Genomic DNA, 22,255 nt, shown 5'->3' with positions numbered 1-22,255 from the left:
ATACACCACTCTTGAACATCAAATTTAAAAAGTTGCAATTCACTGAACAGGTTGGTTGCAGCTCAGAACATTTCATTATCATTATCATATATATATATATATATATATATATGTATATTTTAGAAAAAAGACAAAACAATATCCAGATGAAAGACTGTGACAAACAGCAAATCCTGTTGTAGGCAGCTTTGCAAAGATCAAGGTACCATAGGAGAAAGGCACGTTAACCTCTGATTGGTCCTGTGTGCTGTCATTTGGATGAAAATTGTAGTGACATATAACCCTGAGACTGTGGGAGGCTATGAGCAAGAGTTGACCAGGTGCACAGGCCCGTTTTTAAAAGTACAAGTTTAAGGAGGTTTAAGATCCAGCACCCTGATGATGACATTCATTTCACCTCAAGGGGATGGGAGGAGAAGGCATTCTTCGTGCAAGGCTGGCAGGGACACTAGTCTCCAAAGCTGCTGGGATTATGTCTCAGAAACACCCCACTTGGTTTGACTTAGAGCGGATTCACAATTTTTCCAGAGTATGTATATATCTAACAGTGTCGCTTACCAGACACTCAGGTTTCCACCAGTGGAATTTAGGGGGGGGGGGCTCTCCTAAATCTGCTCTAGAGGAGCCCTGACTGCTGTGCAGCAGATTTAATAGGGGTAGTGTGGCTGTAGGGTAGAAAGGAGAATTACAAAAAAAACAACCTTGCTTCACGCCCTGTTCCACTGATAGATGTTTTACCAATTGAGCACCACCACTGGACCCAACCCTATGTCTAAGATGTCGGAAGCATAAAGTTCAAAACATGCCATATAAATAGCACTGACACACTGCAAACTGGTATATCATACAGCTGTTAGCTGGGGGTCCAACCCTGACTAAGACCCCCTATTGACCATGTTTCATTAGCAGGCCTATCTTTGCGAAACATGATATGTGAAACAGCCCTGTGTTTCCTGTGTGTCCAGGCACTTAAAGAGTGGAAATGATTTTTTGGGGGACTGTTTTATTCGGGGAAGGGGGGCAGTTATTCAACAAACTCTCATAAATGTATGAACAAAGGCCCTTGCAGCCATGTGCCTACAGAGAGCGTTTACATGTACACATGTAAAACTCTACCATTCATGTTTATGGCTAGGTTTATGACAAAGGGACGCACACCTAGGAGCTGGAGGTGACAGGCAGCAGCACCACATTGTGTGTCTGGCTCACTGTGGGTTTTTTTTTGTTTTTCTTCAATTTTATTAATCTGGATTTTCAAGATAGCCCGTGAAAGAGAAGCAGAAAACAAATATAAAGCAGATCAAAAACATTGCTGTTAAATGCAAAATTGCTGCCCCGGAATACATGATGCAGCCTCAATGTCTGTAGGCATAAGCTCTTCTTTCAGCCTCCGCTTTTCTCAATCGTAAGGTGGAAGATGAAATAAGGACTTAAAACACGGATCCCAACATTTGACACCACAGGTGCATTTAGGAATTCTCTCCCCCTTTTGGAGGAAAGAATCTCAGACCTTAAGTGGAGTGAGAGAAGCTCATGTTACCATGAAATATGCTTTCTTCAGGCTCCAGACCAAAGTCCAGGGGCACAGTTGCATTTCCAAGGAACCCTTTAAGCTTGCACAGTATTAAAGTTGCAACTCAATGCCAGCTGCTGCCCCTCGCCAAAAAAAGTATCATGGCAGTGGCTCTCTTTAGATCTCAAGACTTCCGACAGCCACAACCCATCATATGAATTAGAAATTGGAGGCATGTTTCATCCATCGCTTTGCCCAACCCCAGGGGTAAAAACTGCTTTACTTTCAGACAATGCTGTTCAGAGAAAGGGCTGCCTTCAATGCTCAGAGGAGCACAGCCCCTTCTTCCGCATGAGTCTCTGTTCCACAAAGGCCTCCATAACAAAGAAAGCAAATAGACACAATGGACAGCATTGCTGAAGGCCAATACTCCTGCTCCTTCGTTATAATAGGAGGGGCAGAAAGCTCTGCATCATGCCCAGTGCAGACATGGGGCTAACATTATCCAGAAGCAACAGAAACTGCTTGGAAGAATGCCAGGCCAGAGTATTAAATCACACAGAGAGACGCATCAGCCAGGCTAAGACGTGGATTTCTTCAGCTCACTACTTATTTCCAGCAGTTTCTTTGTGGCGCAGCAGCAGCAGCAGCAGCAGCATCCTTTGGCAAACTGGGCAGCAAAACTGAACTCCAGCCGAGATGAAGCAAATGGGCTTTAAGCTCCAATTTTGTCTTACGCTGTTGTTTCTTGTCTTGGCAGAGAGGAAGCAAACCGAGCATTTTGCCATAACAACAAACACCATGCTTGCAAGTGCCCTTTCTTGGATGCTCCAATTTAGACGGGTTACGAATTACGGGGCGCAGCTGCACTGGGGTCAGCGGCTGAACCGCCGCATGGGTCCCTGTGGGTCTTCCATTGAGAAAGCCCCAAAGGCCAGGCATGAGCAAAAAGTCTCCGCTCAAGTCCAGAAGACCAGACTATGGCTCGTGCTGCTTCCTTGTGGAATCTTGGATTGCCTCACTAATAAAACCAACACAAGGCAGTCATCGCCACTCCATGTTAAGCCATGTAGGGTTTACGTTTTTAGTCACTATCTCTGCAGCGCTAAATGACATTTCAGCAGCTTTAATGAGCTGGGCAACACACCATTTTCAATGCTGGAGGCCGTTTGGGGTAGCTATTTGGCAGATCTGTGGGGCCAGTCTCGGAAATCATTTCACCCACCAGAATTAAAAACCTCACACAGGTGGACTGTGAAAACTCTTCCTCCTCCACCACCTTTCACAGAGCTCTCATGGACCACGAATTTCGCCCTGCAACCAGTCTATACACACATATCCTTCCTGTGGTTCCGTGGCAGGAGGAAAGGGGGAAAGAGAAGGCAAGGCCGGCCTAGTCCATAGGTCACATGTTGGACCACGGTACAGCATCATTAAACTTGTACTTTTCAAAATAATGTGAAGCCAGGTGCAAGCTGGGCTCTGTGGATAAAGTCGCAATGTATCTCATCATATAAATACTTTATAATATTTTCCCTTTTAATTACAAGAAGCTTTTATTCCAGGTAATGTGACTGACAAAGTACCAGCACGTACGTACATACACCCCAACGCACACACACACACACTTGCACTCGCAGCCCCTGGGCTTTCACAGAAAGCTTGGCAGCAGCCGATCTAATGGAGGATTTCTACCTCACAGCAAAGTAAGGGGAGGGGGGGCATGTAAGTTTGGTTAGCCTAAGCTCAGGGCAAAGACCCAGCCATTTTTAAGAAATGCAATAAAAAGAGGGGCTTATAAACCCCGTTGTAGAAAGATCAAAAGGAGATTAAACCAAAACTAAAACTGTTCAAAAAATGTACAAAAACTGTTGGGAGACGGGTGGAAGATGCTGCTCCCCTTCCAAAAAGAAAAAAGAAAAGAAAAGGTTGACCCCCCCCCAAGTTGCATCAAAACCTGAAGAGAACGGCGTAGTCGTCACACAATTCCTTTGCGTTTTAAAAAAGAAATGCAGAGGGGGAAGTAATTCGCACGAAAGAGCTGTGTTTGGAAAGAGTTATTAGCTCCAGAGACCAGCGTAATTCCCATGGAGTCCAGACGGAAGGGGGCCTCCTGCCACAAAGAGTTTCGTGCCAGACGAGTCGTAGCAGTGGGTGTAAACAGCGTTTGGGAAGGAGCTGATGTCTGAAAAGTAATTCCGCCAGGTTTCATCATGATTCTGTCAAAGGAAAGGGCAACAACTGAGTCAGTCACGACCTTCCCCGCAACTGGCTGCGCATCCCCGGGGGCACTCCAAGGGAACTGGGAAGCTGCCGGCCAGCTCGGAAACCCAAGCTGTTTAACAAGATGGGGAACAGCAGCAAAATCAGAGTCACCAATTCAAGCTGAAGCTCGTTTTCAGCCAAAGGAATGTCCTTTCTCCACCCCGACACCCCCCCCCTTTGATTAAGAGGCAAGTCCTTTTCATGAGGCAGGTGACTAAGGTGGCAGGTACAGGAAGGTGGCAAATTCACACAGGCCTGCTGCCCACCAGGCGAGGCTCCCTCCCTCTCCCTCAAAGGAGGGCCTTTACACTTTATACTGTAACTTTAAACGGCAGTGGCACTCTCACGCCCTCCTACCACAGAATGCCCCCCTCTGAGGAAGGACCTTCTTGGCCCTCCCTAGACGAAGGCAGGATGGAGAGAGGAGGATCAAGAGCGCTGCCACCAGCAGGGGAGAGGGAGGGATGGCAGCAGTGGCGGGAGAAGATGCGGAGAGGGCAGTGGCGCAATGTCTTGCGTCGGCTCTGCGGACCAAACTCTTACGGAAAGGAAAAGCAAGAGCTTCCAATAGCCTGGCACGTCCATTCACTAGAAAGAGCAAACAGCTTACTGTATTTTTCGCTCCATAGGGCACACCTCGTTTTTAGAGGAGGAAACAAGGGGAAAAAATGTATTTTTCTGGTTTTCCTCCTCTAAAAGCCCTGTTTTTTGAGGATCAGCTCAAATTTGTACAGCTTTTTTTTGCAAAGGGAAAAGCCCTGTTTTTTTGAGGATCAGCTCAAACTTTTACAGCTTTTTTTGCAAAGGGAAAAGCCCTGCTTTTTTGAGGATCAGCTCAAAGTTTTGCAGCTTTTTTTGCAAAGGGGGAAAAGCAAAGCTTCTTTTGCAAAGGGGGAAAAGCAAAGAGGAAAAGTCCCATTTTTATGGGGTTCATGTCACATTTCTACAGCTTCTTAAGGAAAGGGAGCCGTTTCTACTGTTTCCAGACAGATAATCTAATCAGCCAGTCACATGTCGCTGGGGAAACAAACAACCTCCCTCTGCAGCACATTCAACAATGGAGGCCTGGGCAAGGGGGCGGGGCTGAAAGGGAGCTGGGGACTCTTATCTCTCTCCCGATCTCTTGCTGATCAGCTGCTCAGCGGGGTCCTTTCAACACCCGCTTCTCTCTTTGTAAAATAAAAAGCACGATCTGCTTTTGGCCCCTGGGCAATTCGCCTCCAGGGACCACTATTCACTCCATAAGACGCACAGATATTTCCCCTTACTTTTTAGGAGGAAAAAAGCGCGTCTTATGGAGCGAAAAATACGGTGCTGTATATTCTGGCGTATAAGACTACTTTTTAATCCAGGAAAATCTTCTCAAAAGTTGGGGGTCGTCTTATACGCCGGGTGGAGAATCTGCGGTCGAGTATATCTCAAACTCTATATTTTAACTGGAAAAGTTGGGAGTCGTCTTATGCACAGAAAAATATGGTATTTCCCCTGTATCTGGCAACGCTGCCAGGCACAGAGCCCTCAGTAAGTGGAAGAGCCTTTAAAAAGCAATGTTTGTGGCAAGGCTACCTCTCGTTCAAGCTACAAGCTACTCACCAGCCAACCTTTGCCAGTCGACAACTTGAGAATTTCACTTCCTCCTAATTTTGTTCCGTAGCAACTGTGCGGCGGCTTCTCATCCAGGAACCTCTGGGCTCGGATGTCATAGAACAGCAAGGAACCCTGTCCGGTCCCCACCGTGATAATGTGTTCGTAGAAGCTCACAGAGCGAATACCTGTCGTGGAGGGGAGATGATTAATGGAGAGACCTGTGCCTATGGTTTTCAGAATGCTGCCTTTTAAAATAAAAAATCTTCAAAAGCATTTCACTCATTCTAAGAGTGAAAATACTGCCCAGGAGGATTTTCTCCAGCATTTCCACAAATTTCCAATTTTTACAAGGGAAATGAGGCCTCAGCAAAAATAAAAATAAAAATGGGAAGAGTATTTATTTCCTCCCATCTTGTTTGGTCCCCCACCCCCAAGCTCTACAGACAGTTGACTTGGTGGCAGTTGGGCTCCTTACATCAAGGGACGTGATGGAGTTGCTTCTCCCTCATTAATGCCAGTGTCAGTGTGGACAATTAGCCAGAACAGCTAGAAATGAAACCTCCACCTTTAGCAGCAGTATACCTCTGCTTACTAGGTGGTGGAGAAAGACAACATGGTGAACACCCTGCCAGGTTTGTGAGCAGGCCACAGTTGGAGAAAAGGTCACAGAACCCCTTCATTTGTTCCAGTCTGTCAACGCCAATGTACTTTTATTAACAGGAACCTGAATGTCAGCAACTGCTGTGCTTTATGTCTCACTAGTAGCAATAAATAAATAAATAAATGCCTCTTTCCACATTACAAAATAAATAATAATAATAATAATATTTATTATTTGTACCCCGCCCATCTGGCTGGATTTCCCCAGCCACTCTGGGCGGCTTCCAACAGAAATCAAATACAAAAATATCACACATTAAAAACTTCCCTAAACAATACAGTGGTACCTCGGGTTAAGAACTTAATTCGTTCCGGATGTCCGTTCTTAACCTGAAACTGTTCTTAACCTGAAGCGTTATTTCTGGGTTAGCGGAGTATGTAACCTGAAGTGCATGTAACCTGAAGCGTATGTAACCCGAGGTACCACTGTATGCCAATTAGCTGGGGTGGTGAACGGGGGGAGTATGCGAGAACAGATTTTGAAATTTATGATACTTCAAAAACCAGTCTCAAAATTCTGAACGTCAAATGATTTAATGTCATGCACAGGCACAAATGGTACCTGGAGATAATGGGAAACCTTTTCTCGTGTGCACCCACTCTCTGAACTATTTTGGACACGAACCTCTAGTTACAGAGCCTTGCTGCTGAGGTTTAAGAACATGATGAATTACACTTCAATGCCGCAGTATACCAAACTGTTATTTAAAAAATCCAGACAGGAAAGAATTATTATCGCACAGCCCTGAGCTAGTGCAAGGTCTGCTTTGACTTCTTATTGTATATCAACCAACTTGAGCAGCCAGATGACGTGGCCTATGCCATCAAGTGAGGTCCAAGATTTGGCTAAAAATACGGCAAGAGCCTTGGCAATCATCAAAGATCAGCGAGGAAGTATAACTGAACAAAGAGGAGAAAACTCGGGGATTTTGGACAAGTCAGCATCATTTTGATGCCAGGAAAGATGTAGGAACAAAACAGAACAATTTAGATTCTTGCAAACATTGAAGTGGTGCTCAAGAAAAGTCACAGATTTAATGAATGCCATGCCAGATTTGATTTTTTTGAAATCTTATTGATTAGCTGGAGCCAATAGGTTAAGAGATCTAGAATTTTAAAAAGACCTTTAGACACGATGTCTCACAAGACATGCTCATAAATCCAACCTGGAGTAGAATTAGGTTTATATAACTGCTTAGAAAACGGTGCAGGATCTGCCCGAGTAACAGAACAACTGCAGTACTGATGTTCTGTACTATCACAGCAATACAATACTGTAGTGACTTGGAGGCAAGAATTTGAAAGGAAATCAAAATGGGAAACTGCAACTACTTCAGAAGATATGATCACAATTTTAAAATGAATTGATTATTGGGGGAAAGGGCAGAAATGGAGATGCTGGAATTAGTAATTGCAAAGACCTGCAGATGGGCAACAACCATCACAAGAACCTGGGGAATGAAAGCAGTCGTAGCTGGCAAGTTGTCCATGCAAACAGAGCTCTCACCATGTAACATTGTACTAAAAGGAATATTAAGAACAACCCATGGGGCAGAATACTTCTATACTATTTGGCACAGAGGAGATCCTTGCAGGAGCACCAGTTTTCCTCCTTCCCACTTATAGAGGATGTGCAACACCATCCGATATCATCCCATGAAGGAACACTGTAACAGACTGCCTAGTGTAAAGGCTGAAGCTCCACTGCTCAAGTTTTCTCACAAAGAATCCTTACCACTGCCTCGCTCCCTGGAACAGACAGACTTGACATTGTGGGAAGGCTGCCTTGGGTCCAGAAAGGAGACATGTGCCTGAGATCCAACAGCGTACACAGACCACTCCTGACCATAGGCCAGACACACATTCTCCCTGCAGTACGGTAGCTTCGTTGACAGCAGCTGGGGGCGGGGGATGAAGAAAGAAAACAATCCACATGAGAAGCAGTAGAGAGAACAATGAACAATAGGATGCAATGAAGTATCAAGAAACTATACTTTCTTGAGAGCCAGTGTGGTGTAGTGGTTAAGAGCGGTAGACTCATAATCTGGGGAAACGGGTTCGTGTCTCCGCTCCTCCACATGCAGCTGCTGGGTGACCTTGGGCTAGTCACACTTCTCTGAAGTCTCTCAGCCCCACTCACCTCACAGAGTGTTTGTTGTGGGGGAGGAAGGGAAAGGAGAATGTGAGCTGCTTTGAGACTCCTTCGGGTAGTGATAAAGCGGGATATCAAATCCAAACTCTTCTTCTATTAAAAAACAAAAACAAAAAACTATACTTTCTTGTATTCAAGTATTAGATTTTTAAATATTTGCCAATCAGAACTAGCAGGCCTTGCAAACAAATAGGAGAAATGAAGTGTATTTGCAGGCTAAACTTGCTTACAGAACTGCTGGCAATCAGTGCGAACAATAATGGACTATATGGATCAATGGTTTGACTTCGTTTATGGCAGATTCCTATGCCCCACCTTTCAGGAGAGAATTGCAAAAATGTGGGTCTACCACTAAAAAGGCCCTGCTCCATTACCTGCTAGTCTGTTGAACCTCAGTGATGGGCCACTAAGCAGGGTATCTGAAGCAGCTCTTAAAAGCCCCAGTAAGCCAGCAGGCAATTAGAAGAGAAGAAGAGTTTGGATTTGATATCCCACTTTTCACTACCCGAAGGGGTCTCAAAGCGGCTCACATTCTCCTTTCCCTTCCTCCCCCACAACAAACACTCTGTGAGGTGAGTGGGGCTGAGAGACTTCAGAGAAGTGTGACTAGCCCAAGGTCACCCAGCAGCTGCATGTGGAGGAGCGGAGACACGAACCCGGTTCCCCAGATTACGAGTCTACCACTCTTAACCACTACACCACACTGGCTCTCCATTAGGAGCCATCCTTATCGGCAACCTGACAAAACATGCATGGTAGGGATCTACCCTTGCTGTGAGCAGACAAGTTTTGCTTTCTCTCTAGCCGTCGTTCTAAGCTGGTAAAAGGCATCCTAGCCACAGACATTGTGTGCCCCTCCATACACAGCACTGAGCTGTGGGAGAACCCCCAAACTATGTGCCTGGTATTTCATGTGGGGTTGCATCTCTGTCCAAAACTGACTGCAAATCTCCACCCACTGTAACAGTTGTCACTGGAAACACGGAGACTGCTTTACAGCAGATAAGAGAGCCTTTGTTAAATCAGTCAGCTATGCTTTAGAGCAGACATGGTCGACCGTGATCAACAGGTAGATCCCCGGTCGATCCCGGGATCCTTATTGATCACGGGATTAAAAGAACGGGGGAATGAATGTCTCCGCCACCCTCCACCCTCTCTCTGTTCCTCCGTCGCATCAAGTGGGCGGTCGTTTGGTGTTTGTTGATGTCAATAGGGGATACGATGATTGGGTTTAGCACTGCGTGCGTTTGTTAGCTGTCGATTTTTCAGTGAGCGACGTATGGCATTTTCCCTTTTAAAAAACTCAACAACTCTGGTCAGTCCTCCCCTTCCAAACACCCACCCACCGCACGCTCCTCCTCTCTCCAATGACAATGGGTAGATCACCGCCAGTTTTTTATACTGGGAGTAGATCGCAGTCTCTTGGGAGTTGGGCGTGCCTGCTTTAGACTTACTCAGACCAAGTTCTCCCCAATAGCTTCCACCGCACTTACTGCCATGCTACCAACAGCCAGGAAGTGCTGTAATTTGGCTCAAAACGTATTTAATCCCAAATCAGGAATAAAGCCCAGCATACATTTTTCCGACACTAGCTGGTTACCTTTGAAAGTGTGTATTCTGCTTTCCAGAGGTGGAAATATCCATCCAGGGACACTGCTCCCAGCTCCTAGAACAGAAAGAGCTTTTTAATCCACTTCGCCATCGCAGAACATCCATGCAGAGTACCACTCAGTATTAAAGGTCTGCCAATATACAATGCTAAAACAACAGATACCCCATATCAGAATCTCAGCACTGACACAAATTCATCTGCCTGCCCCAACCCCCACCTGCAATGTGGGGTCAACCACCATTGACCTAACATAGATGGTTTTTCTAAGGATTACTGAAGTAATTTAAAACAAAATGCTTTGAAAAAGGGATAGGGAAAGTGTAGCCCTCCAGGTGTTACTGGACTCAAACTCTCTTCAGCCCCAGCCAGCACAGCACAGGCATGATGGGCCTGTTTAGGGAAGTTTTTAATGTTTAATGCTGTATTGTGTTTTTAATATTCGGTTGGGAGCCGCCGAGAGTGGCTGGGGAAACCCAGCCAGATGGGCAGGGTATAATTAATAAATTGTTGTTGTTGTCTAGCAACATCAGCAGAACCACAGGTTGCGCGCTATGATTTTTCAGTGGGTTCCTGCAAACCATTAAAATTCAGAAGGGTAACATGGGAAGAAAGAACAGCACAAGCTTATATCCAAAAGTGGTCAAGAGAACTGCATGCATCTCTAGGCTGTTGTGTGCAGCTCTTAAGAAACCAGAGTGCCCTAGTTTTTATTTAAAAATGAAGCACTCAGCAGTTTCTAGACCTCAGAATCAGAGGCACAGGTTGCAGAAAATCTGATGGTGAAAGCCAAGCAGGACTGTCAGATATCCCTTATTTTAAAAGCAAGCCCCTTATTTCACAACATCACCGCTCCACAGAGCCCGTGGGGCATGACACCCTCGGTGCCTTTGCCATTTGCAACACAAATCATTGCATCTGGTTCCCCCCCCCCTTTCCATTTCAGTGGTGGCATCAGCAAACCAATGGGAAGCACAGCAGGTGCCTGCCTCCACTTCATCACAATTTTTAACATTTGTTTAATTTGCAACACCTGCAGAAATATGGGTGTCCTTCTTCCGCCTCTCCCAGCATCAAGAATTTGCATTCTGGGACAGGCCAGAATGATAGAATGGGCGAGAGGTGTAAAATGCAAAAGTGGGCGTTATTGGGGGAAGGGGTGTCCCACATGCTAATTCCTGGAAAACTCAAATACGCCATTTTTTTGTTTTGAGCTTTCAGCACACGCTTTTTTCAGTTACTTAATGTGGTTTCAGCCAGAAAAAGGATTGAGAACTAGAAAGTGGGGGTGGGAGCTGAGTGGTTAATAACAATAATAATAATAATTCCAATGCTGAAATTCTCAGGACCTTAGCTACTTTCAACATATTTCCAGCACAGGCAATGGGAAGGTTATGGTCAGATACCTTGGAACTTATTCATCTTACTGACCTTGTTCTTGTTGTTGAAAGCTAGTGCCCGAACCTTGCAGTTGTCCGGGTTGGTGTTCTCCTTGGGGATGTCCTTCAGAGCCCTGTGTGTTATGTGAGCATAGACGGGGACCCGAGACAAGTTGCGTCTTGCATCGCTCTTGGCTAGGACTTCGTCCGTCACTTCCCAGAGCCCCATTGAACCATCTCGGGAGCCTGCATGAGACAGAAGACCCAAGGACGCATTGAACACATGCCCTCCTAGTACTTTGCAACTCTCTGACTGAGACGGGGCACATGCCTAAAAAGAGGCAAGTCATGCACCACTCATAACGCAGCTCTCTGCCTGCCAAAGGCCAAGCCAGGAACACTGCACTGTCTATCGTGGCGCAGGATGTTCCAAGCAAACAAGGAGAGCGGAACACCCAGTTTCCCACAGAGAAAAGGTTGTGCACACGGAATGCATTCCAAAAGGGGCACACATCTGAAATGCTTTCAAGATTAATTGAACTCTGACAGCCTCCTGCAACCGTCCGTTTGGTTAGCACGCTACAGAACAAGCTGTGTAAACACAGTCCTGCAGTGCAACCTGACAAAGGCACAACTGTAGTCTTTACAGAAGGTTGTAAACAAGAGCAAAAAAAATAAAGATCATGCAACAGTGTCCTGGCATTTCTCCACTAGATGTGTTACAGTGGGACAAAGTCCAGCCAACCTCCATTGAGAGGGCTTTGGAGCTTTGCTAAACGCTATCAGCGTCGCTCAATACATCCTGAGGGCTGTTTCTCAGCTTGGCTGTAACACAGCGCAATTATAATCACTATGGAAGAGTGAAATCTGCCATGGTTCATTTGCTATTCTGAAGATATGCAAATGCTGCAACCATTATCACAGCATATGTGACACAGGAAAAGCTACCTGGGCTCAGAAGCCCATTTTAGCTTCCGGGCGAGGAAGTGGCAATGCAGGCCTGGGGCCAAGCAGCCCAGCTTCTAAGAGCAGGTGTGTGGTTCAAGTATCAGTATTTCAGAACTTTAGGATAGAATTAGAAGCAGTTTGGCAATGGGGGGGCGGTGGTTATGAGATTTCCTCTGAAACCTCAAGCCTCTGTCCTTTCTGGTTACAGAAAAACTACTATAATGTTCAGGGTGTGGATCCACAATAAGGCCAGGAAACTAGAGGGAGCCTAGGCAGGTCTTTAAGAAGACTTCAGTGCTCTCTCCACAGTTTCTTGGCCACTTTGCCATGGCTAAAAATTCACCTTTCTGCTAACTTGCAAGTGGCCACCTATCCCTCCATGCCTAAGTCCATGCCCTTTCATTCTCTGCCAAATTTTAGAATGGAATGACAAAACTCTGGGGGGGGGGAGATCTAGATCTTGGGTGCCAAAAATGTGAGATTCTCTCATACAAGTCAAAAGAAACTGCAAGGGGGTAGGAGGAACTCTGTGTGATACATACTTTGAGGAAGACACAGAGATGTTAGAGACATCTAACTGCTTGCAAAAACTGCAGTTTTATTTTGGGTTGATGGGTTGCCCCGTTCGCAACATGAGCAGAAAGCAACATGAAGTGCCGCATCTGCGCAGTGCAATTTGGCGCTCATGCGCAAAGCGTGATTCAATGCTTCTGCGCATAGCGCCAAATCCAGAAGTAACCCATTCCAGTACTTCCGGGTTTGGGACGTTTGTATCCCGTGACGAACGCAACCCGCAGAGAACGTAACCAGAGGTATGACTGTATGATTTAAAATTCAAAAAGATACATTTGACGCCTCAGGCATTCTACTGATGTGTAAAAGCAACAGGCATGCTAATCGCCATTGCCATAATAGCTCATGACCTGGAAAGCAACTCCCTGAAACAGGATGGAGACAGGGTGGGAGCTGAGTTTAGCACACATGTTCCCACTCCTGTTGGTTTTACATGTGTACAATGGGTGGCACTGTGGGTTAAACCACAGAGCCTAGGGTTTGCTGATCAGAAGGTTGGAGGTTCAGATCCCCATGACGGGGTGAACTCCCATTGCTCGGTCCTAGCTGTTCGAAAGCACGTCAAAGTGCAAGTAGATAAATAGGTACCGCTCCAGGTGGGAAGGCAAATAGTGTTTCCGTGCGCTGCTCTGGTTTGCCAGAAGCGGCTTTGTCATGCTGGCCACATGACCCGGAAGCTGTACGCCGGCTCCCTCGGCCAGTAAAGCAAGATGAGCACTGCAACCCCAGAGTCGGACACGTCTGGACCTAATGGTCAGGGGTCCCTTTACCCTTTACGATGCCTGAGGAGAGCTTGTGAGTTACAAGAGAAGCTACAGTCCGTTAGATGTTAGGGTGCACAGAAATAAAGCCATTAGCAGAAGTTACCAGAAACAGCCATGGTGTCACTGATCCATGCAATAGAAAATATCCAATCTTTGTGGCCATCCTAGAGAAAGGAAGGAAGGAAGAAATGAGGATGCGGGAGAATTTTTTCAAGGCAAAGGTTTCATATATCAAGGTAAAGGTTTCATGTATTTCCTTAAACATCAAATAAAAGCAGCTGCTTTTCTTGATAACAAGCATGCAAGGTTGTTCTCCAAAAAGGGGGCAGTTTTTGGATGTTTACACTATAAGATTATAAACAAGTACACAGGACGTCAACCGAGTCCAATTCCCTGCAATGCCCCACTCAGCTTCACAATATTAAACATTCCACTTATGTAGAAATACATCACCCCATCCAACTTCTGAAAACTAACATAAAGATGCCTTCTGTAATCTACCCATCATCGAATGGACCCCATCATCAGACTGAGACAGAATTTCCACGAAAATGAAATAAAATGTCTGAAGCATGTAGGGGCACTTACATCTCCCACGCAGACAGGATCAAGTGTAGGCAGACGATAAATCGCAAGGCTATTTGGGTTGTCACCTCCCGTAGCCAAGAGGGTCCTGGAAGGGTTCAGCTCAATGGCATGAATCCCGCAGCCCTGCTGATTCACCATGTCTGGTTCTCGGTCCTTCAAAATTGGAATCTTGGTAATCTGACCCGTCTGGACATCGACCACAAACAACTGGAAGGAAGGAAGGAACACACACCTGTAGTCATAAAGTGCCTGTGGCTCATTCCTAAACCTGAATCTGCACAGAGAACACTGTGATTATAGGACATTTTGAACCCAACATGCTTTGCATGAAGAGAAGAAGCAGCCCATGCTTTTGTGGTAACATGCCCAAAGAAGATGAACAAAGAACCAGGAAGTCACTGGTTCGATTCTTCTACCACCACCCACAATATAAGGATGGTGCTGGCCAACCACGCAGGGCTGTTTCCTGGATTTAAGCAAGATAATGTGAAACAACCAACACTGAAAAAAGCATATTACTGTTATTAATAATTTTTCTGCATCAGGTGAAGATGACTTTGGCGTTCCTTCCCCACACCAACTTTGGCACCACCAGCAGCTGGGATCTGACAGATTACCTGAGGGAATGCGATCCCACTACTGTCTCCATTCAAAGTGCAAGCTGGGAAGCTGCTCGAGTATGCTCTAGCACATGGAGGCAGGAACCCAAGTAAGTACTTGTGTGCTCTGGAGAGAAGGGGAAATATGCAACCTACCAAAGCACACTGCAGCACTGCTACCTTCACACAGATCTATCCTGCTTGGCTGCCTTTCCTCCAGATCTATTAAGGAAGAGTCAACAAGAGGTTGCTTGCAGAGCCTGGTGTGCTAACTTAGCAGGTTGCAGCTGCCTACAAAACAGATGCTTTGTTCTGCTCTAGGGGAACGCTGTGAAAAATACAATCAGGAAGCCAAATCACAGGGGCCCCTTTTAGACACCGCATTCAACCAACAAATATTTCTGCAAGGGAAAGGGCTGTAGCTCAGCCATCCCAGATTCAATCCCTGGCATCTCCTGACAGGGCTGGGAGAGGGCCTCCTGTCTGAAAACCTGGAGAGCCTCTGCCGGGCACTGACAACAATACTGAGCTCTATCAATGGGCCCGGCTCTGTATATGACAGCCTTCCACCGGTATATACATAAAGAGCATTTTTATGCTGCTTTTCAAACATACTGCTTTTCTGCATCCCTGAAGGTTACAAATTCACTTTAGACAATAAAATGGCTTGCATGTCACGGGGCATGCAAGCCATTTTAAATTGAAGCTCCGTTTTTAGACTCAGGCAGAACAATCCAACAAATGCATTATGTAGCATAGACCACCATGGGCAGAAGCATAATATGCAAGTAATGAATTTTAAAAGGTCAAACAAGAAATCATTTTTTTAAAAAACTGTTGGCAAAGCAACAGTCCCCATTATGAAAACAAGAGGGAGCGTTTATATCATGAGGTGCAATTCTGGAGTAAACTACTGACTAATTTCAATTTAACCATGCAGTGTGCAGAAACCTGTATAAGGGGGGCAGAGGTTATCCGAGTCTTTCCAGGTTTGCTTTACTACTGGTCTTATTAGTGGATGAATGAACTCATTTCATTGTCCTAACTGTAGCTAGGAATCATAGCAAGTTGCTCACTCAAAACTAAATCAATTCATGCATTAATCAGACACAGAATCCATTTTCAGATTTGAAGTGCTCCTAGCAGAAAAGTTGGCAGCAACAGCAGCATTGCTGTAGACCAGGACTGGGAAATTTTCAGTCATCTGCTTCTTGCTCAGGCATGTAAAACGTTGCTCACCAGATACAAAACTCTTTTCCGCAAGGTCTGAAGGCCTATCATGTGTGTAGCTATTTCATGCTAGCTTAGGAACCCAATTTATAGAGTTCAAATTTGAATTTAATCAAAACTGCTTAGTTTTGCTTCAGCTCATCTGTAAAACTCAAGCGAGTTGATGCAATTCCCCTACATATGCTAAAAAACCTAAACATGTGTCTTCAAGACCATCTTCTGATACCATTCATACCCTGACTATTCCAGTTCACCATGCATCTCTCCACTACATTACACAAACTAAAACCCAAATGAACCAAAAATGAACTTAGTCAAGTGTATCAAACAAGCAGGAAACCAATTTTTTGCATGTTCAATTGATGCACAACCATTAAAACACAGGTAGTATTGAACCCAGAAGAGGGCAGAATGGGGGTGGGAAGGAACGGGACAGGCTTGTGCGTGCTCCACCGACACGCACAAGGGCCAGGAACACAACCCCATGATAATAGAGGGTTGCCTGTATTTAAAAAATTCCTATTTAGAAGGATTGTCAGTGAAAAGAAAACATGGATTTTTAGTGCACCAAGTTGAAGCCAACAGCTCCTTCAAACAAAAGAATTGTGAGTCAAAAAGTGATCTCTGTGCGTTCTACAATGAAACTTGCATTTAAGAACACATGAAACAGTCTTATATGTACAGAGCCAGATCAAGTTTCTCTGCTCTGATTAAATGCAGCATTATTCCCCGCCTGATTGAGAAAATTAAAACTGACCAATCACCAGGTCTGGAAGGCATCCACCCAAGAGTTTTTAAATGAGAAACGGCTGACCTTCTAACAAAAATTAGTAACTTGTCCCTATAATCAGCCTCCATAAATGAGTACTAGAAAATGACCCAATGTAAAACCTATTTTGAAAAAATGGATCACACATAAGCTCATGGTATCAACTGGCAGCGACTGACCAGATCAAACAGATCTTGGGGTTGTAACTGGATTGTTCAATGATGCCAACACAGTGAGAGACAGTAGTGTAAAGGGTGAATTTCATGCTAGGGATCATTAGGAAAGGAAGTGAAAAAGAAACTTTGACATCACGCTTTTATATAAAACTATGGTGCAACTGCACTTCAAATACTGCTCACAGTACAGGTTGCCTCACCTCAAAAAGGGCATTGTATCACAGAGCACATACGCAATAATATAGCCTTAGATTTATGGTAGGTACAAGCAGGCTTGCAACAGGAAACCAGGAACTGCAAGCAGGTGAATAAATGGGCTGGCAGGAGGAAAGGTCTCTCCAACTACTAGTAAAAAAATATTGCAGGCTAGGATGTTCTAGCAGTTTATATAATAATGCAGTAATGAACTCTTTCAATTAAAGACAATTGTTGCATAATTGTTACTACACTGTATATTTATTCCTACCCTGTCTTATCCCCCAACAGAAACTCAAGGCAGCTTACAGATAAAACTAAAAGGGAAAGTAGAAAGTGTGTATGAAAATGCAGCAAATGCTAAGAAAAAGCAGGCAAGGTTTTAAACGGTCTCACCTTTCTTTTTCTGAACTGTTTGTGTAGCTACACAATATCCAGGAGCGGTTCTAGCTTAAGGAGATAGAGATGTGCACTTACTGTGTTGCATTTTGTCCCACACACCACTTGCCGGTGATTCAGCCACTGAGATGCAAACACTTTGTTGAGGGTCCCAAGGTGAAACTCTCTTTCCTTCAAGAGACCGGGCAGTTGCTGGGCTGCATATCCGTGCAGGAGCCGGTGGTAGCTGGACTCATCCTGCATCCGCACCTCTCTTCCTTTCAGGTAGCATACCAGTGACCTTTTAACTGGGGGGAGCCGCTTCCTTTTGTGAGCTGAGTGATCCCAGCCATACTGTGGGAAAATACCAACAGTTCATGTAACTTATTACCTCGAAAGGAATCTGCCTATCTGCCCCAGAGGGAAGATCCATTTCATGTAATATCAGAGACCCCTTAAGAATATGACACATCTTTCGCTGGACCAGAGCAATGTTCTAGGATCTTGCTCTACTGCATAATAAATAATAATAACAGTAATAATGATGATGATAACATGTCTTCATAAAGATCTTAAACCAGTGAACTGTCTTGACTACCACCCCCAGGAATCCTGGGGATCTTTTCTCAGGGGTCCCCCCCCACAGGAATCTGTCCGTTTCTCTTAGGATGTTTCCCTCCCTTCAGAAGTTAGTTGGGTGGCAAACAAGGACTACATCTGTGGTAGCTGCCACTTTATGCAACACCCTCTTCTCTAGCAGTATTCACATGGCACTGATTTGTTTTAATTCAGATGTCTAGTTAACATTTTTATTGTCTTATACATATGATATAAATTTGTTGTTGTTCAGTCGTTCAGTCGTGTCCGACTCTTCGTGACCCCATGGACCAGAGCACGCCAGGCACACCTATCCTTCACTGCCTCTCGCAGTTTGGCCAAACTCATGTTAGTAGCTTCGAGAACACTGCCCAACCATCTCATCCTCTGTCGTCCCCTTCTCCTTGTGCCCTCCATCTTTCCCAACATCAGGGTCTTTTCTAGGGATTCTTCTCTTCTCATGAGGTGGCCAAAGTACTGGAGCCTCAACTTCAGGATCTGTCCTTCTAGTGAGTACTCAGGGCTGATTTCTTTGAGAATGGATAGGTTTGATCTTCTTGCAGTCCATGGGACTCTCAAGAGTCTCCTCCAGCACCATAATTCAAAAGCATCAATTCTATATAAATATAAATGCTTTTGGACAATCTATTATAAAGTGATAAGCATTGGATTTTTAGCTCATTTTACATTTTATGGTTAATTCATTTCTAATTACGACCAGCCATTCCCTCGCTTGTTTACCATCTAGCCTGAAGAGTTCTGGAGACCTGGAAAGGTTGCCCATTATTTCGTGGCATAATGGTTTGCCTAATAAAGATATTGATTGCTCCGGTGCGGATTTTGGAATTTTACTTACTGGCCAGTACAGCTACCTTTACTTTCTGAGGCATTATCGTGCCTACACCTTGGGTTAAATTAGAAAATAATGAACCATCAGTACCATGAAGATGGACTACAATGTGGACGTTTGCAGCGGGCCAAGATGTGTTCACATAAATTTACATTTTCAGCTGACCCAAACATCTAAAATTGCATCTAAACTGTAGGTCTTCAGGCAGCAGGGCCAACTGCTACTTACATCATAGAATGCTCCTCCAATACACAAAATTGAAAAGGAAATCCCTGCACACGGGAAATTGGCAAGTCGGCTGCACACAAGCTTCCAGATGTGCGTTGTTGTTGTTGTTTTCACCTACAGGGATTTCCACCCCCTCCCCCTTTCTGTATGGAGGACCATTCAATCAGGCAAGTCTTAATAGTCTTTGCCAGCGGCTTCTGAAGGACTTTGCCCGAGCCAGCAAGCTCGTCGGGGCTACTTCGGCGAGCGAGGTTCAGGGCGAGGAGGGCCTTGGTTTGTCGCTCACGCGGATGCCCAGCTTCCCTTTCCACTCCAGCCCCCGAAAACAAACCTGATGCGCCCTCCTCTGGCCAGCCAAGCCCCGCCTCCACCCCCTCCGTTTACACGCGGTCCGCAGCATCGGGAGCCCGGCCGGCGTTTGGGCGCTACAAGGGTGGGGAGCCGCGGCCGCCGCGCCTGCTGCCCTCCTGGAGTTCGGACCGAGGCGGTTGCAAAGCTCCGAACGCCGAATCCAGGGATCGGGCGCTCCCAAGAGCCGCTCGCTTTCCAGGGGGGCGGCCGGATAGCAGGCACCGACCAGCACCCCGGCGCTCTCCAGGGCGCAGCTGTGATGCGCCCAGGCCCCTCTCCCATTGCGCTCCGCGGCGACCACCACCACCCCGGTCCAAGGACACATCCAGCAACCCTCGCCACCGCCATTGCAGGTTGCAAGAAGGCCCCGGGGGGGTTGGGGCAACCGGGAAGTGTCATCTGGCTGCGCCGCCGCCGCCACCTCCACCGGCACCCACCCGGGCGGCTTCATCGCCCTTTCCAACTCCACGCACCTCCTGCGGCTTGGAGAGATCAGAGCCAACGGGGAAAGGAGCGCGGTGGGAAGGAAATGGAGCCTGCATGTTCAGGGGCAGCCTACCTTTGAACGCCCATAAAGCAAGCGGCGGGAAGAGAAAGGGTCCCCACTGGAGAAGAATGGGATGGGGAGACAAGGCTTTGTGACCCGCGCCCCGGAGAGCTAACGCGCGCAAACCCTCGCTTGCTTTCGCGGGGGGGGGGGGAAGGGAGAGGATCGGCGAGACTGGTTTCATTTGCCGATTTCATTGTTTGCGCTTTGAAGTGGGGGGGGGCAGCTGCAAATAATGGAGACAAGGGAGCAGTCGGGCCCTCCGGCCTTTCTCTGTCCTCCAAAACAACACACTATCGTGTGGATCGGTCGATGGCTAGATAGATTACAATATTAAAGTTGTTATGGGGGGCGGCGGTGTCGGGTACGCATCGAGGGAAGCGAAATATATACTACTGCATTGGGCACCTTGACGGGAATCCGGTACCTGCATGAAATAGGTAACCCTACAGATCCGCGCAAACATGTATGCGCGTTGTTTACTCCTTGCATTTACCGTAAGCCAAGGCTCTTTATTTACATCCTGTATCGCTCCCCTCCCGTTTCTCCCGCTCACCGCCGCCGCCCCCACAATAACCTGCGCGTTACCTTATATTACATATCGGTTATATACTGAACTATATTACTTGATTGATCGGCAGGGATCAGCTGACGACGCGCGAGTGTATTCACACGTTACGTTTCACGTCCGCCTATGGCACATCTCCGTGTGTGTCCGGAGACAGGCGGGTGCCAACTATGCACCTATGCACCCCCGCGTACAAGAAAGAGCAGGCTCGCCCCGTCCCCCCTCATCAGGCTGCTTCGCCCCCGCCCTCCAACACGACCACCCCCCTCCTCCCCAACCAAGTCAAGTATTTGAGGGCCAGCCCCCCACCTCTCCGTCCTCGCCCCCCCCCCGGGCGGGCCTCTTCCAGGCCCCTCTCCGCCGCCTCCGGGCCTACCTGCTCTCCTCCGGGCCCCGCCGCGGGGGCCGCCGCCCTCCTCTTCCTGCTAACTGTCTTCCTGGCCATCTCCGGCGCGACCCCGGCCCGGGCCCCGCATGAAGGGGCAGGGGGAGGAAAGGGCCGCCCGCCGCCGACGGAGCATGGGACGGAGCCGGGTCGCCCCCTCCCCTTCCTGTCGGCCTTGCCTTCCCTCTCTCTTTCTCTGTCTCTTCCTCACCGACCGAGCGACCGACCGACCGACCGCCCTCCACAGGCCCGCCCGACCGGGCGCCGCTCACGGCATTTTGCGCCCGGAAAACGAGACGGGTGGAGGGGGGGAGGGAAGGCGCTTTACGGCCGCGCGCGCTTTGCGGCGCGTCCGGCCAATGACGCGCCCGCCTGCGCAACAGCCGCACGGGGTTGCCCGGCAACGGCAGCTACGCCCCGCGGGACCTCTTCCGAGTGGCGCTCCCTTCGGGGTGTTGCCGGGCAACTAGAAGGAGGGAGGCGGGCGGGCGAATGCCCTGCGCCGGGGACTCGCGTTGGATCCCACCCCCATGGGCCTCATTGGCCAAGGCGCGCGCTGAGGGTTGCTTATGGAGCCCCCTGGAGGGCAGCAGAGGAACGCGCGCCTGCTACGTCCTTCCCCGACCCCCAACGTCTTCCTTATTTAGTTTAAATTAAATAATAGGTTTAGTCACCTTTTATTATTTGTGGTTTTATATTTTGATTTTATTCTGTGAACCACCCTGAGACCTCCGGGTATAGAGAGGAATATTAATTATAATTATAATATATAGTATAGGCACGGGCTGGGGTGTTGTTTAGGGGAGAGTTGTTGGGGTGGGTTGTTGATCTTAATTTTTTGTATTGTTATAGGAATTCTAAGGTCTTGTATATATAAAATAAATGTTCATAAATGTACAAGGCAAACACATACATAAGTCTATAACCCATGTGTCTGAAATAGTACAGCAGAACAATCCTGAAGCCATTTTGACTCTCTCAAATTGACCTCAAATATTTCTCTACAAGGAGGAAGGAAATGGGAAAAGCTTTCCAATTGTCTTTGGACTGTAGGGGCTTACACCTCCCTTTTCAAATACTGTACAGTTTGGCAAGTATCTGTTAAGCTGACATTCTCAATATGCATAAGAGATTCAGGAACCAAGTATTTACCATCTCAAAGGAAGAGCCAGAAAATGGGATTTTGAATACCCTTGAGTAATAAAGGAGCAGTTTTTTTCTTATAACAGTATCTTTATTTTTTTATCTTATGAATTATGTGGAATTTGTTCAATTTGTTTGTGTACGTTGTGATGCCTTGTTTATTTATTACTTCTTTTGATATGTTTGTTATAATGTAATTTT

The 22,255-nt window shown here is 46.7% G+C and overlaps 1 protein-coding gene across 2 annotated transcripts; it reads right to left on the bottom strand.

Annotated features, from left to right (window-relative positions):
* Window positions 1–3,537: 3,537 nt before the first annotated feature.
* DCAF12 (DDB1 and CUL4 associated factor 12) lies at window positions 3,538–21,124 on the bottom strand. Of its 2 annotated transcripts, XM_033164012.1 has the most exons (9): window positions 20,903–21,124; window positions 17,485–17,739; window positions 14,039–14,245; window positions 13,554–13,614; window positions 11,218–11,411; window positions 9,778–9,843; window positions 7,761–7,923; window positions 5,372–5,550; window positions 3,538–3,732 (listed from the first exon to the last, which is right to left on the bottom strand). In XM_033164012.1, exons 1-9 carry the CDS (start codon window positions 20,969–20,971, stop codon window positions 3,574–3,576), a joined length of 1,353 nt encoding a protein of 450 aa, XP_033019903.1. In that variant the 5' UTR covers window positions 20,972–21,124; the 3' UTR covers window positions 3,538–3,573. The 2 variants fall into 2 exon arrangements, with proteins under 2 accessions (XP_033019903.1, XP_033019904.1); XM_033164013.1 differs by lacking the exon at window positions 17,485–17,739.
* Window positions 21,125–22,255: the final 1,131 nt, after the last annotated feature.

The sequence above is a fragment of the Lacerta agilis genome, chromosome 11, assembly GCF_009819535.1.
Source record: "Lacerta agilis isolate rLacAgi1 chromosome 11, rLacAgi1.pri, whole genome shotgun sequence".
NCBI classification, from domain to species: Eukaryota; Metazoa; Chordata; class Lepidosauria; order Squamata; family Lacertidae; genus Lacerta; species Lacerta agilis.
This window is presented reverse-complemented; position numbering and strand designations above follow the sequence as displayed.